The sequence below is a fragment of the Anomalospiza imberbis genome, chromosome 3 (assembly GCF_031753505.1).
Source record: "Anomalospiza imberbis isolate Cuckoo-Finch-1a 21T00152 chromosome 3, ASM3175350v1, whole genome shotgun sequence".
Lineage (NCBI taxonomy): Eukaryota > Metazoa > Chordata > Aves > Passeriformes > Viduidae > Anomalospiza > Anomalospiza imberbis.
This window is the reverse complement of record NC_089683.1, coordinates 90,969,735-90,984,442: the sequence shown is the minus strand read 5'-3', so window position 1 is coordinate 90,984,442 and position 14,708 is coordinate 90,969,735. Positions and strand designations below refer to the sequence as shown.

At 39.5% G+C, this 14,708-nt stretch overlaps 1 protein-coding gene across 16 annotated transcripts in view; it reads right to left on the bottom strand.

Annotated features, from left to right (window-relative positions):
- USH2A (usherin) overlaps positions 1-14,708 on the bottom strand; it is a 392,736-nt gene that overhangs the window by 3,738 nt on the left and 374,290 nt on the right. For 11 of the 16 annotated variants that reach the window (XM_068185676.1, XM_068185675.1, XM_068185673.1 and 8 more), the window contains 8 exons: positions 13,971-14,180; positions 12,564-12,802; positions 11,797-12,014; positions 9,650-9,826; positions 8,594-8,677; positions 6,890-7,134; positions 5,184-5,255; positions 4,483-4,713 (listed from right to left, as the gene is read on the bottom strand). In XM_068185676.1, coding sequence (XP_068041777.1) covers positions 4,483-4,713; positions 5,184-5,255; positions 6,890-7,134; positions 8,594-8,677; positions 9,650-9,826; positions 11,797-12,014; positions 12,564-12,802; positions 13,971-14,180 — 1,476 coding nt within the window. Of the gene's footprint in view, positions 1-4,482; positions 4,714-5,112; positions 5,980-6,889; positions 7,135-7,329; positions 7,539-8,593; positions 8,678-9,649; positions 9,827-10,339; positions 10,594-11,796; positions 12,015-12,563; positions 12,803-13,970; positions 14,181-14,708 lie in introns of those variants that run through there. The other 5 variants (XM_068185681.1, XM_068185679.1, XM_068185684.1 and 2 more) reach the window with 5 other exon arrangements.

Here is a 14,708-nt window from a genome sequence, read left to right as displayed (position 1 = left end):
AACCGCAACAAAAATAATTTTAAAAAAGCATACAAATTCTCTTAAAAACCACTCTCACCATCAAAAAACCCCAAAATTAAAAAAAAACCTCCAAAAATCCAATTCCTAAAAGAACAAAATAAACATCAAATTCCCACCAATATCATCAATAAAACCACATTAATATCTCCGCCAACTAAACAAAAACCCCACAAACTTTCCTAAACACTGTAAACTTTTAAAAAAATAGATATTCCTAAATGCAACCAAATTATAAGCCCTCTCTACCTAATCACACACAAAAATACCACTTTCCAATAAAACCCTAAGCAACAACAAACCTTTACCCAAATCAAATAAAAAATCACTCATACAATAACCCTTAACCCAATCAAATCAAAACCAAATATAAAAAACATGCTCTACTTTACAACCAAAACCCATAATCTATCCTAAAACCTTTAACAAAAAATAGCTAATACAACTCAAAATCAACCACTAAAATTCTAAAACTAAAATTACAAAAAATCTAAACCAACTACACTCCAAAAAAGAAAAGATTTAACAACCTATAAAAAAAACCAAACCACCTCAAAAATAATCAACATCAAAATACTACTCCTCCTTACACCCCAACTGCCAATACTAAAATAAATATCCAAAACAAAAATTCCCTCTACCCACCATACCACCAATACCACATAAAACAAATAAATTACCCTCACCACACAACACACCCATATTAAAAAAACTTAGCCACTCCAAACTTTTAAAAATAATTACAAATTAACCTAAAAATAAAAACTTTAATCTCATAAACAAAAAAAAAACAAAGCCAAATAACACAAACTAAAAAAATCTCCACTATACAATCAACTGCCAGCAAAAAAAACCACATTACACTCTTTTTACTAATAATTCTTATCACATTATAAAAAGAAAACAATAAAAACCAACCATATAAAACCCAACACAACAAATTACAAGAACTACTAAAAAAACCATAAATCAAACCAATTTACTAAACTCAAAACCATTCAACTAAGCCTACACATTACAAAAAAAAAATCCCTAAACTCTACCTCTACACTTATTCATAAATAATAACCAATACTCAATAAAAATAACTAAAAAACCCTTAATTAACAACATTAAAAAACTCTGATTTAAACTACTAAAAAATTAAAAAATCACTACCAAAATAAAAAACACTAACTATAACAATCCACCATATAAATACCCATATCCCCAAAAATCAAACTAATAAAAAATACCAAGACAACAAACAAATAAATCAAACTACAAAAATAAAACAATAAAGTTAAATTAACAATGCAATAAATTATTCCTAACTCAATAAACCCATAATAACTCTAATCATAAAAAAACCCTATAAATAAATACTAAACAAAAAATAAATTTAACCATAAGAAATATTTCGCAAATTATCAGTAACTATAAAGCATATACTACCATCAAACAAACCAAACAATTTAAACCCCTGTAATATAAACAATAATCCAAAATAAATATAAAAAAACTAACAAATTGACTACATCACACTACACCAAAATAAACAATATGTGCTCACAGTAATAAAAACCATCACAAAATAATTAAAAACCTACCCTATACCTCTCACGACAACCCATAACACCATCCTAAACCTTACTGAACAACTGCTTTAAAAACAAAATACCCCTAAAAATTAAACAACAAAAATAATCTTATCAACACCTAAACTAAAAAACATAATATCAAATAAATATACCATATCCCATACCATACACCAACTACAAACAAAATAAAAAAATACAATAAACTATTAAAAACCACCTTAAACACATTAAATAAAAATTTTTCAAAAACTAAAAACAGCAGCTAATAAAAGCCACCTAATTAATTTACACCCAAAATTCCACCAATAAAACAAACCCTACCCAATCTAAACCCCTACACACAATAAACAAAAAATCCCAATAATACATATGAAAAATTTATTTTAAAACAATTATTTAAATCAATTCTACCTCAAATACAAACAAACCAATTCATAAAATTTTCTTTACTCAAAAACCAAATTACACATAATAAATAATATAAAAAAAATTAAACAACACACTATATATCCCTAAGAAATGTAATTGTTAAATAAAAACTATATATAAATATCACCATTTACTAAATATTACTACTATTATCTATATATAACTATATACTATATATATATGTATTAATAAAAATTTAAATATATATTAATTTTAATAATTAACAGTGTAAAAATAAAAAATAAAATATCCTGAAATAACTGTAAAATACTAAATTATATCTCCATTCATCTATTTAACCCAAAAGTAAATTTTACACCTTTAAAATTAATTCTAAAAACAAAAAAAAAATCCAAAAAACCCACACAATTTATTTTCAAAAGCTATACTCACTCCTCCACATTCCAACTCCTAAGCTATATTATCTACAGCACAAACAACAAAACAAAACTCTCCTTTACTTTTAATTAAGTTTTAACTAATATAACAAAAAGATTCCCTAAATTATATTTTTTTCTTAAAACTATTTAATACTACTCTAAATACCCAAAAAACCAACTCACACCTATAATCCACCAAACCAAACCAAACCAAACCAAACCTAAACCACATTGCCAACACTAAAAAAAACTAATAAAAAACTAAATAAACCAAACTAAAACCCACAAAAAACTTTCTAAATTTATCATCTCTTTTAAAGGAACATGAAATTTTATTATTTAATATTATTCATTTTTACACTAATAGATACTTATAATACTAATACACTTTTATACTAATAATAAACAATTTTTCCACTTTTCTCCAAAAAATCTTTTCCCAAACTAATTAAAAAAAAACCCCAAACTTAAATCTACTTTCTAAAAAAAAAACCTTTAAGATCTTTCTCTCAAATTTATCCTAAAATAACCCAGTTTTTTGTATTTGTTTTGTACACATGTCTAATGTGAGGTTCATGGACAGAAGAACCACTGATTTCATAAAGCAGTGGAGCTCATGCCATGAGGGTTGTCTGCTGCCAAAAGGAAATGAAAATTTTTGTTTTCTGGCTTCTGCCACTCCTGAAACTCACTGGAGTATTTTTAAATTCGTTCTAACATGCATATGAGGGGGGTTTGCAACCTAAACTAAGGCATGGTGTCAGCCCGAGATAAGTGGCTAGAGCAAGAGCTTCCTCTGAGCAGTAGGAAACTGTTCTTTCAGCTAATGAGATGAGAGAGGTGCACCCTGGGTGAGTTGTTAGTCCCCATGGAATTAAATCACAAGGATTTGATAGCTCTGAGACAATGGCAAGGCTGACTCATGACACCACTGAATTGGGAAGTCCATGAGCTGCAGAGCGCAGGCTGAAGGTTAACCTGTACCTAGAGGGGTGTTGCCTAGAGTTATCACTACCTTCTTAAGCCTTGTCGGCCTCCTTGGTCCTGCTGTTGGGGTCTAAATGGGTTCAACAGTGATGGAACCAACACCCCTACACTGTGGTAAGCCTGTATGTTCCAGCTCTTCCAGCGGTTTGGTGTACTGAAGGTGAAAGTCTGAGGAAGCTACTTAGATTTATGTGCCAGACTATCCTCCAGTTCATTTGCATTTTGTACAAGATCCACTCACTAACCATCTAATTTTGTTACTACCTCGTAAGTCCTTCACCCTCATTCTGGGTTCTTTTTAGGAACCTTAATTGTCACCTTTTTTAGGAAGCAAACTCATGTCTCACTGACCGCTGAAGCTCTTCTCATGCATTTGGTCAGGGAAGGTTGAAGTTAAAAAGCCTGTTTCCTGGTGACAAGGAGGAAGGGAGGTCATCACTGTCCTTGGCTTGAAAATCATGTCTTGTATCTGAGTGTTCAGATCCCTGTGTTAAGGACACTGTCTAGTTTTGCCCTATATTAAAAGAGAAATACTTTGCCTGCCCCCCTAACCTTATTTTAGTCCCATGTGGACAGAGTTTGAATTAATTTGTCACATCTGCCAGGAGATCTGAGCAGTCACATAATCTCTGCATTGTGACTGAGCAGAGGACAGAGAGCAGATCTCATCAGCACCTGAGTCCCAGTTAACAGAACAGGAGTTACTAGGACACAAGCTCCTGCCTCTGGCTCTAAATGTTTGAAGGATGCCAAGACATCCCACCTCAGATATGTACATTTGCTGAAATGCATGGAAAGAAAAAAAAAACACCAAATAGAAAGGAATTCTTCAAGGTGCATTTCCTTGGTAACCATGGAGTTAATAGTTCAATGGAAACCATAAAGAGATGCACATGGATCCCTTGCATCCTGTAAGAGCAGTGTGTGATCACCTGCAACTCTAGAAGTGAACAGTAGTCTTGAAGAATTTTGAGGATCTGTTCTATGACCATGTCCTTCTAGGCCTTTTAGCTGTATCTCCAGGAAGTCATGACATTTAGACTTCTTTCAAGATTCCAACAGCATCCCAGAGGAGCAGGAGCCCTTACCAAGCCACGGCCAGTAGTACGATGGTTGTGAAGGATGGCATCCCAAGGTGATTCATCAAAAGTCTTCTTGTCATAGAGGTTGAGCAGCTGGCTGACACTGCGATGGAGAGAGGCGGGGGAATACGTGCGACTCAGCTGGCCCTGACTTGGCCTCCTTCCCCCGGCTGCCATACGGAAACTGCGGTTGCTTGTGGGAGAACCAGCCCCTGGGATTTTTGTGTCTGCCAGTCCCTGTGAGGTAGACACAAAGTAATAAATAAAAAAATAAAGGGCATGGTTTTAAATAATTTAGCTGAACAGAAACAAAGCAGGAGTGGAAGGGAACAGAAAAAACCATGCCTCAAAATCATGCAGTTATAAACAGAAGAAAAAAACCCCAGACCTTTCCTCACTGTAGACCAATCATATCATTAAAAACAAATAAACAAAAAACTCACCAATGCTAAACCAGAATTTTCCCCATGTTTTTTCTTCTTCTCCCTATTTTTTTTTAAAGTACCAACAAGCAGAAGTCCAAAGATTTTTGATTACCAGAATGATAGCCTAGACTTGCACAGCAAGAGGATGTTTGCAGACCTTTTCATGGCCAGGGGAAAAATCATCACCCATCAGGAGAAACATGCAGTGTCAGATGCCTTTGTGCATGCTTGTGTCATCTGACACACCACACATCTGGCCAGTCTGCAAGGTGAGGACTCTACCTCAAAGTGCATCGTGTATCTTTTGAGAGTGACGCTGCTTGATGAATCGGACGTGTCAGCAATAGTTTCAAACTGAGATTAAAGAGAGGGAGGAAAAGCATTAGGGCAGGGCAAGCTGCAGTGTAGGTGTATCTGACAGAGGGTGTGAATTAGCTGCAGCTCTGTGAGGGAGAGCAGTGCAGCAGGACGTGGAGGAGTAGGGGAACTGGTGAAGACCAGGCACTATTTTATTTTTAAGTGGTCAAGTACTGTGTGAGCAGCCAGCACTGCTTGCCACGACCTCACTAACAATTGTAAAACAAGCAATTTTGCCACTCTATAGTAACTCTGTCCTAAATTCTCAGATCAGTCCTTCAACTGCTGCACTAAAAATCTTCCTTTCTGTTAAGTCCATGAGCTGCTGGAAGAAGAAAAAGAAAAAAAAATTTTAAAAAGAGAAAATAAAAGAAAGAGCAGTAACATGAAAAGGAATTGTGCAGGCATGCCAACAGCAAAGACATTTTAAAGTCAAGAGGAATAACACAAGGTGACAGACTGTAGAGGAAAAGGAATCAAAACCATGAGACCAAAAAAAAAAAAAGTTTCTTATGCTCTTAGCCTTTGCCAGGAGAAGGGACACACTGGAAATCCCATTGTTTCCAAGAGCTTCTTGGTTGAGGCACAGATGCAGTGTCTTGGCACCGAGACAAGAAGGAACAGAATGCGTGAAGGATGCAGGAGTCACTATGCTGCTTGATGGTGCTCACAGGAAAAAGAAGCTGAGAAGTGACAAGAGGAATCATCTCACAGCCTGTGCCTGGAAGAAGCATGAAAATGGAAGGCATGGCTGCTCCCTTTCTCAATTCCATAACAACTGCCATATTCCTTTTGTTTTGCTTTTTCAAGGGGTAGGATAGCACTACTACTCTGCTACATGATGGAATGTGTTTTTTATGCATTCTTTTTCAGAGTTATAGCTTCTCAGGCTAAAAAGCCTTCCTCTTTATCACTTCCCAGCAGCCCTCCTCCCACTGCTCTGATGGTCCCACTGTGGGTCCATGTGCACAAACACACATGTGCATTTTGTGAAGTTCCCTAGCTTTTTCCCAGACTACTCTCGCTCTACTCCAAACCTTCCTGGCATGCAGCTTGTCCTAGAGCAGTCCAGCTGGGTGGTAGATGGATACTGGCAAGAAATAAAGCCTCTCCCTAAGTCTTGTTCGTTGCAGGCATATCTCCTGGATACCTGACAAACAATGTCAGATTGATTCTGGTTAGCCATCCACAGCAGGCAGCTGGGAACACATTAAAGGTTCCTCTGAAAAGCCCATTTTATCATCTACCTTCTCACAGCATGCCAAAGACATCTCAGCTCTATTGCAGATGTCAGCTAACATGAGGTGACAGCAATGGCTTTGCATTTTCTGTGACTCCAAAGTTTCCAGATCCAAAGTTTGTCTTAGGCATCAGAAGCATTTCAGGGCCTGCAGACCAGGTGTCCCAGGGCTCTGTCTGGACTAAGCTCTTGTAACCTTGCTCTGTGTGCCCACACAGATATGGCCCATATGGGACCAGACAGTCCTTTCCCTAAACAGGAAAGCCTAAACAGCCTCCATTTGGTAACCGCGTGTGCAACAAAATGTTGGAAGGAGGAAGAAAAAGTCTGTGTGTGTGTTTGACAGGGCAGGTATCAGCGATATACACTGCTTGCATTTTTCCAAACATACCGGATGGGTTTCACCAGATGAATACACACTCATTGGTGATGTTCTTTTCTGGAGTGGAACTAAAGGAGGCCTGTCTCGTGCATAGGGTTGCTTGTGGACCTTCCTCTGAAGAATTAAGGAGAGAAGAATAGCCAAGAGGATCAAACCTAGAACTACCATCAGCACTGCAAACCACAACTCGTTGTAGAATTTTGCACGTTTGGACTCTGCTTTGTCCTTCTCTCCGGGTGTTGTCAAGATCAGACCTGTAAAAAGAGGGATTAGGGGAGAAAGGGACAATTATTTCAAGAAGCATTTAACAATATGCCATCCCTTTCCTCACTAATAAATTAGGCAGAAATTTAAGTAATTTTGTCGTCATGTGCTTATTTGCACTTATGTTCAAGGTGGTATAATGGTTCAATATGCTAGCGGGCTGCAATAAAAAACTTACTACCCTCAAGAGACCCTGCTTAAAGCTCTGGCATCGCTGCTTAGGCTGGAAATCACCACTGCATCAGCAGCTCTTCCAAAAGGAGTTGGTGGTGGTGGTGGAATGTGAGCAAAAAAGGGTTCTCCAAGTAACCTTGAAGAGTGGAAATTACTACAGTAATTTCAGTGAAGTACAGACAGAGGACATTCTCTCCAGAACAACTGTGCTGTTACAGGCCTGTGCAATTAACAAAAGAGAGGGAGGAAGGCTTTAATACATTAATACAAAAGCAAGCAACATGAAACATTTTACTATTCCTTTCCCCCACCTGCTAGAAAACAAACCAGTCACTTGGTTGGCTTTTCTTATACACAACAAAAGTGTAAGAAATCTCAGTGACAGTATTTCCTGGTTATGTGGAATCCTACATGTATAACCAAACTCTTGGCCAAAGAATTTTCAATACCTTTGCTTGCAAGCCTCCTCTGCAAGTTGCCCATGGTACCATTCAAGTGTTCAATAGACTCTGGGTAAAAGCAGCAATCAAAAGAACAAAGGGGCAGAGTGTGGAAGGTGGTGGATGTAGAGCAACTGGAAACATTTTATAATGCCTTTAAGGAAGCCTTGCCTGAAATTCTGCAGGATAATGGAGTGAAAGCATGAAAAGGGATATAAGGGAAACACAGACTAAAGACTGATTGCAAATATAAGGCAGATCTATTTAAAAGGCTGAACAAGATGCTACACAAAAAAGAACTTAATTAAACCAGTTCATTAATTCAGTTAGAAACAGTTCAAACAAGAAACTTAGCAGAAAAAAAGCACAACATTTTGGAGCAATATATTTAGATAAAAATAAAAGAAAAAATATTACATATCTGAGGAGAGGATCTGAAGCTAATAATGAGAATTATCCAACCCCTAGAAGTGTCCAGTGCCAGGCAGAATCGGGCTTTGAGTAACCTGGTCTAATGGAAGTTGTCCTGCATGGCAGGGGTTTGGAAGTAGATGATCTTTAAAGTCTGTTCCAACCCAACCATTTTATGATTCTTTGATGGCTGGACTCAATGATCTTAAAGGTCCTTTCCAACCTAAAGGACTCAATAATCCTGTGACATAAAGTACAGAAATCCATACATGGCAAAAAAGCACATTACCTACCTACCTCATAAACAAGGCACTAAGGAAGCTCCTGCAGTGAGGTGCCATCCTGTCTGGCATGCACTAATACCAAATTTCAAGCACAAACACATCAAATGAACAGGTGCTAGGTAATTTCATCATGTATTTACCAACTCCTTCTCCAGCATTGTACTTGATGACTGGTGTCATGGCACTCCCTTCATCAGTGATGCAGGTGACTTGAAACAAAAAGGCTGAGCAAAAAAAATTAGAAAATACTGTCAGCAGAAGAAAATTCTTTAGGTGCTGCTTTTTTACCATTATTTACCAGCAAACAGCCAGGTCTAAAAAACCAAGGCAGGAACAGCACATAACCCATCATAACTCACCTGAGTCCCACACCAGAGCTTCACAATTATTTACACATTGGTATTGAAATTCTAAACTATGAACCATGGCAGATCATAAGCAATCATCACTATGATGTTGCTACAAATTATGTTCCTCTTTCACTATTCAATTCTTCCTCTTCCAATGTAACTGGCAACTTTCAATTTTTTAATCACTTTGCCCTAAGTCCCTCATACTTCATTCATGGCTAAAACAAACATATTAAGAACATTTGAATAAAAACAAATAAAGAAAGTATTAGCACCATTGTAGCAATCAGTATGACAAAAAATAAATTACAAAGTTATTTGACATACAAAATTCCAATGTCATAAAAACAGAAAACATTTTTCTTGCTGCTTTTTCTTTTCCTTTTTATTCTCCTGTTGATACTTTTATTTTAAAGACTGCAAATTAATAAAATAAAACTGTGTTTCAAAACATGGCTGTTTCTGAGCTAAGACCTCAGAGCTACTGACTTAATTTGATTCAAATGAAAAGTCAAGCTCCAGACTTTCCTGAAACTGAAGATTTCTATACATTTCCCTGACTGTAGCCCTGAAGGATGGAATTGCAACACAGCTCCAGGATTTGGGAAAGATTGACCCTCACTGTGAATCAAAACAGTCTCACCCACTCTGGTATAATGTTTAAGAGAAAGCTTAGCTCTATGGATTTTTTTTCAAGGATTTGCTTAGATACATTTTGGTGTGCCTGTATGCTCCTTTAGTCTTAGCTTGGAATTGCAATGGAGAAAACTTTTTTAAAGTTCAGCATACAATACTAATAATTTTGCTCAACAGACTCTCCCAGAGAGGAAGCTGTAGGAAACTGACTTTTGTCAGATGTCCTTGGCAAGTAGAGCTCGGTGTCGAAGCCGCTGTAGATGCGCTGCCCGCTCTCCGTCAATGCGTATTCCTTCAGGCGCCCATTCAGCACAAAGGTACGGCTCCAGTCAATGTGGATGATGGATAAATTGCTGACCACGGAGAACGGAACCATGTACCGAGGTGCTGCAGAACAAGGAAAAAGAGCTCTATTCTGTGAATTTGGTGAATTTCTAGCCAATAGGCGATAAGTGATTTGGTGACTGAGTTATACAGCAAAGAGAAAGAGATTCTCCAGGATACAAGCTCTCTGCCACACACACTCCCTATCTCTCTCATATCCATATGTAAAAGAAAAGAAAAAGTTGCTGTAGTATGCCAGTCTCTGCATTGAGAAGGCAGAGATATATCCTGAAAACAAATACTAAACTTCCTCCCTTTGCCTTTGTGTATGTGGTACTGACACTAAAACTCTATAAATTAAGTTCCAGCTTAAGGCAGAGGACAGGGAGACACAGGAGATTGTGCAAGCCTGACTGCAGCAGGCTGGGCTGTGGGAACTGCTATGATGACAGTTCTTTTGCAAGCCCCAAGAAATTGCCAAGATCATCTTAAACACAGGTGCATACATGAAAACATGGGGTTTCAGAAAAGTGAGAACAGATGGCAGGCAGACAGAAAAGAAACCCAGAACTCACTTCAGGGAGGAAGGGTTCATCAGTTGGGCTCCACAGCTTGCTGACAAAAAACTTAATTTAAGTTTGAGGTGGTCCTTTCTTGTGATGTTGCCATTAAGCCATCTGCCCCATATTTGCTGTTTTGCTCACAAGAAAGCTGCTTGTCCAGCTGCACTTTGCTGCTAATTGCACACTGTCACTAAAGCAAGCCTTCGAGGCAAGAGGAAGTAGTCAGAGAGACTCAGGGAACAAGGCAGTCAGAGGGACTCTGGAAACCTGGTGAGAAGAGGTCAGCAAGGCAAGAAAAGCAAGACTGAAAGAATAGGACTTTGGACCTAGTGGATGGAGGATTAAAAATTGCTTTAAAATCCTTTTGTTCTACGTGTCTCACCAGTTCCTTATGAATTTTCTCCATTTAAAAATTCATAATAATTTTCCAGCCTTTTAACTTGCAATTTAATAAAACACAGCTTTGGACATAAAGGATCTTTCTTTTGTTTGTTTGTTTGTTTTTTGGTTGGTTGGTTGTCTTTTTGTGGGTTTTTTTCCTTTGTTTTTGGTGTGGATTTTTTTTTTCAGTGGTAACATTAAAGAAAATTTGTGCCTGTTCCACCTGAAATTTTCAGCTAAGGATGTATCAGATTACAGATTTTGAGTAACTACTTGGAAGAACTACCAAATGATGCAAAAAGTATTTTTAGAAATGTGATTCTGAAATCCTGACATGAGATAAAAATTGAACATCGTCTTTGCCCTGACCTGAAAGACTGAGACGAAATGCCCATCTCATCTGTTATGGAATGACTCTGGCTACAGCACTATAGATCTTTTTAATAAAAGCTGATGTTAGACTACTACAAATTCAGTTTTGATGGCAAAATCTATTCTGCCTGTAGGCACTGTAGGCACAGGTCCTGCATGTTTAATTTCCATGCATACCACCACATGGCCTTAAAGCACTGCCTGCAGTGGTTGGACAGCAACAAATTCTTACTTCAGTGTTCACAAGCATCCAGTCATTCAGATGGCATCCAAGGAAAACTTTTATGACTCCAAGCAGAAGTGTGGCATGAATTAAAACAATAAGATTGTTCCTGAAAACAATCACCAGGTCTCTTTCAAGATCTCCACTTTTCCAAGGGATTATTTATGGCAGTGTATTTATTACTACACATCAGCCTTCTGGTAATACTTGAACATTTTATGTTGTGCAGCTTTGCTGCCCATTTTCAGTAAAATAAAAGGTTTCAAGGCTCCCAAGATAGAGGATGTGACATCAGATGATGAGCAAAGAAATATTTTTGAAGGAATGAGAAGTTAAGCCCCAGAGCAGAATTTCAATGAATGTTCAGCAGAGATGCAGTGACCCAGGACTGGGAAGAAGAGGTTTCTGGGGACATCCTAGCTCCCAGAGGTGAGGAAGTAATTTGGCTCTCAGAAACAGGCATCATTGGTCAGTGAACCATTTCTCATACTCACGCTCCTTTTCCGTAGTGAATCCGATCCATTCGGAAGCGCTACTGCCAACAGAGTTGTAGGACACGACTCGGAGATTGTAAGTTGTGTAAGGCTCCAGGTTGGACACGTTGGCACTCTGTCCTTTCCCTGTGTACTTCACCTCAGTTGGGCCAGGACTGCAAGCCTTCACTGCTGGCTGTAGGTTCAGAGGACATGCCATGTACACATGGAGCTCATAGCTGAGAACAAAGTTGAGATTTTGATGAATGAAGGGCCCTACACAACATAAAAGCCAATCCCACATTTTGTCCTAACTGCTGTCTGTCTGGCTACTGGAGAAGAGAACAGACCTGATCCCAGATTTTCTCTTGGAGATTTTGGTCCTAATTGTCAGATAACTGGGCAATTATGGTGGTGAGTCACACTTACTGTTGATGTCTCTTACCTTGCTGCCCTCTTCTGCAATTCAGGATTTTTGCCTAAGTAAGTCCAGATTGCAGCTCTCTCATTGCTGCCAGTTGAACTCACAACTATTTCACTACACAACCACAGCTCATCCTTTCCACCTTTATCCTCCCCAATATCCTGCTCAGGAGAAAAGCAATAACTGTATGTAAATGCTTCCCAAGAAGGTGTTCAGGCTACAGAGAATGTCACCACCAACATGCCAAGGAAGGAGAATGACTGCCACAACTGTTCAGTGCCCTCAGCCATGGAATTTCAGCTCACATTGTTCTGGTGCTATCTCCAGGCAAGGTGTGCAGGTTCAGCAGGGTGGCAGCTCCTACCTGGTGACAATGCCGTTGGGTGACTGAGGGGCACTCCACTGGAAAGAGGCGTCCCTGGAGGTCACGGTGCGGATCTGTGGCGGAGGCTGCTCTGAGGGCGGAGCCGGCTGTGTGGTGAACTCAGCCATGGGTCCTTTGCTGCAACAATTGAAACAGGTGCAGGCCTCCACGCCAATGGAGTACGTGGTGAAAGGTTTTAGCCCATGTATTGTCTGCTGGGTGGCAGTTCCTTCTGACAGCTGTAAAAATTAAGAGGGAACTTGTCACAACTTCAAGCACCACAAGTACTAAATAAGAGTTATGGAAGTGAATTAACCCCAGAAGAAGATGGGCAGAAGATTCTACATGTCCTTAATCCTGACACTAATGCAGCTGTTATGTAATGGGAACTCTGTGCTCTTCTCCCATTATGAAGTTAAAGGACATTCTTCAAAGGAAAAGACCACGCCATCTGTGGCCTTCAGGACATCTTCAGTTGAGCTGTGACCACCATATATCAACTGCAAATGTCATTCTCAGCAACAGAGAAGCTGAAAGCCATTAAAGGAAGACTCTGGGATAAGTGGTACTGAAGCAGAAAATAAATTAATGTGGAAAATAGTTCCATGATAAATGTGCTAGCAAATAATCATGCATATCTTACTAGTTTCCTCAATGTGGATGCAGGAAACAGTGCTGGGCAGCATGACATCAATGTGTCTGGTGGGTCAGGTTCTCCCAGACAGGAGAATGTGCTCTCTGGTAGGAACATCTGAGTCAAGAGCCAACAGGATGCTGCTCTGCATTCAAACAGACGTTGTGCTGGGCAAGCCTGTTAGGAAACTTTCCTTAGCTCAGCAAGGGAGACCTGGCAGTTCTGGCAAAAGAATCAGTGCCCTGCTCTGAAACTGCTCATAGGAACTGCCACTTCACCTTTCTGCTGTAGTCATTTGTTGGTATAGCTTTTTTGAAGCCAAAGAAATAAAAATATGTAGAAAACACCAACAAGGGGCAACATCTGCTCTCATTTGGCAGCATGTGATTCAGCACAGTTCAGCAAAAAATAAGAGAGTCAAGCAAGCAAAGGGAAGCACTTGGTACTTCTTGATGCCAGAGCCAGAGCCAGAGCCGAGCCAGCAGCATGGCAGGTGTGAGGGAATGGAAATGGAAGGCCATGCAGGCACCAATGGGACGAGCTGGCTCAATCAGACACAGACACAGCCAAGTGCGCTGGAAGGAATAAATGGGTAATATGAAATCAGTAGACAGATAAAGCTCACGGACAGGACAGTGCATTGCAGAGCAGCTAACTACAGGAGGCCAGGAGAGGAAGGCAGTCTGTGACCAACAGTAGCAGCTTGTAATAACAAAATTGTTAAAGCTAGAAAATACAAGTGGAAGTACAGAAAAAGCGTTGACAATACTCACCACCACATCAGTCCCTCTGGTACCATTAGAAAACAGCCTGTAGATACTGACCACCCCGTTTGGCTTAAGAGGGGGGCTGATGCTCACCACAGCCACAGTGGATGCCACTGTGTTGAAGAGGGGAGCTCCCAGGCCTTCAGGAGGGGCAGGGCCTGTCCGGCAGCGGGACCAGCTGCTTGGCGTCCGGCCCACAGAGTTTACTGACCACACCTTCCACACAAAACAAAGAAACTGTCAGCAAAGAACTCAAGCCTACAAAACATCTGCTTTTAGCCAGAGGGGCTACTGCAGCTCTACTGACACTGGGTGAAGCATGGCGCAATGCACTCCTAGAAAATGTCCCTTGATGGCCAGTCAGCACCTGTGTTGACCCAGTAATTTTTTAACAGACGAGTGGAATATTTCCCACTACCACACTTAGGGAAAAGAAGTCATGTCTCAGCGTGTGCTCCTGTGTCATCTTCATACCTGACCCCCACTCTCTGAATTCCTACCATTGTCTGTATCACACCATGCCAAGAGGACTCCTGGAGGAGCTGCAATCAACAAGAACAATGTTTTCAAAGATACCTGAACAAAAATACCCATATCTGCTCCTGTCAATTTCTCCCTTCTGCACATTTTCTTCTTCTACATGCATGCAGGTAGCCCTGAGGAATTCAGCCTGGCCTTGGGTGACACTTAAAGGATGCATTCACCTCAACTGAATCCCACAAGCCAAACTCAAGTTACTCTTCA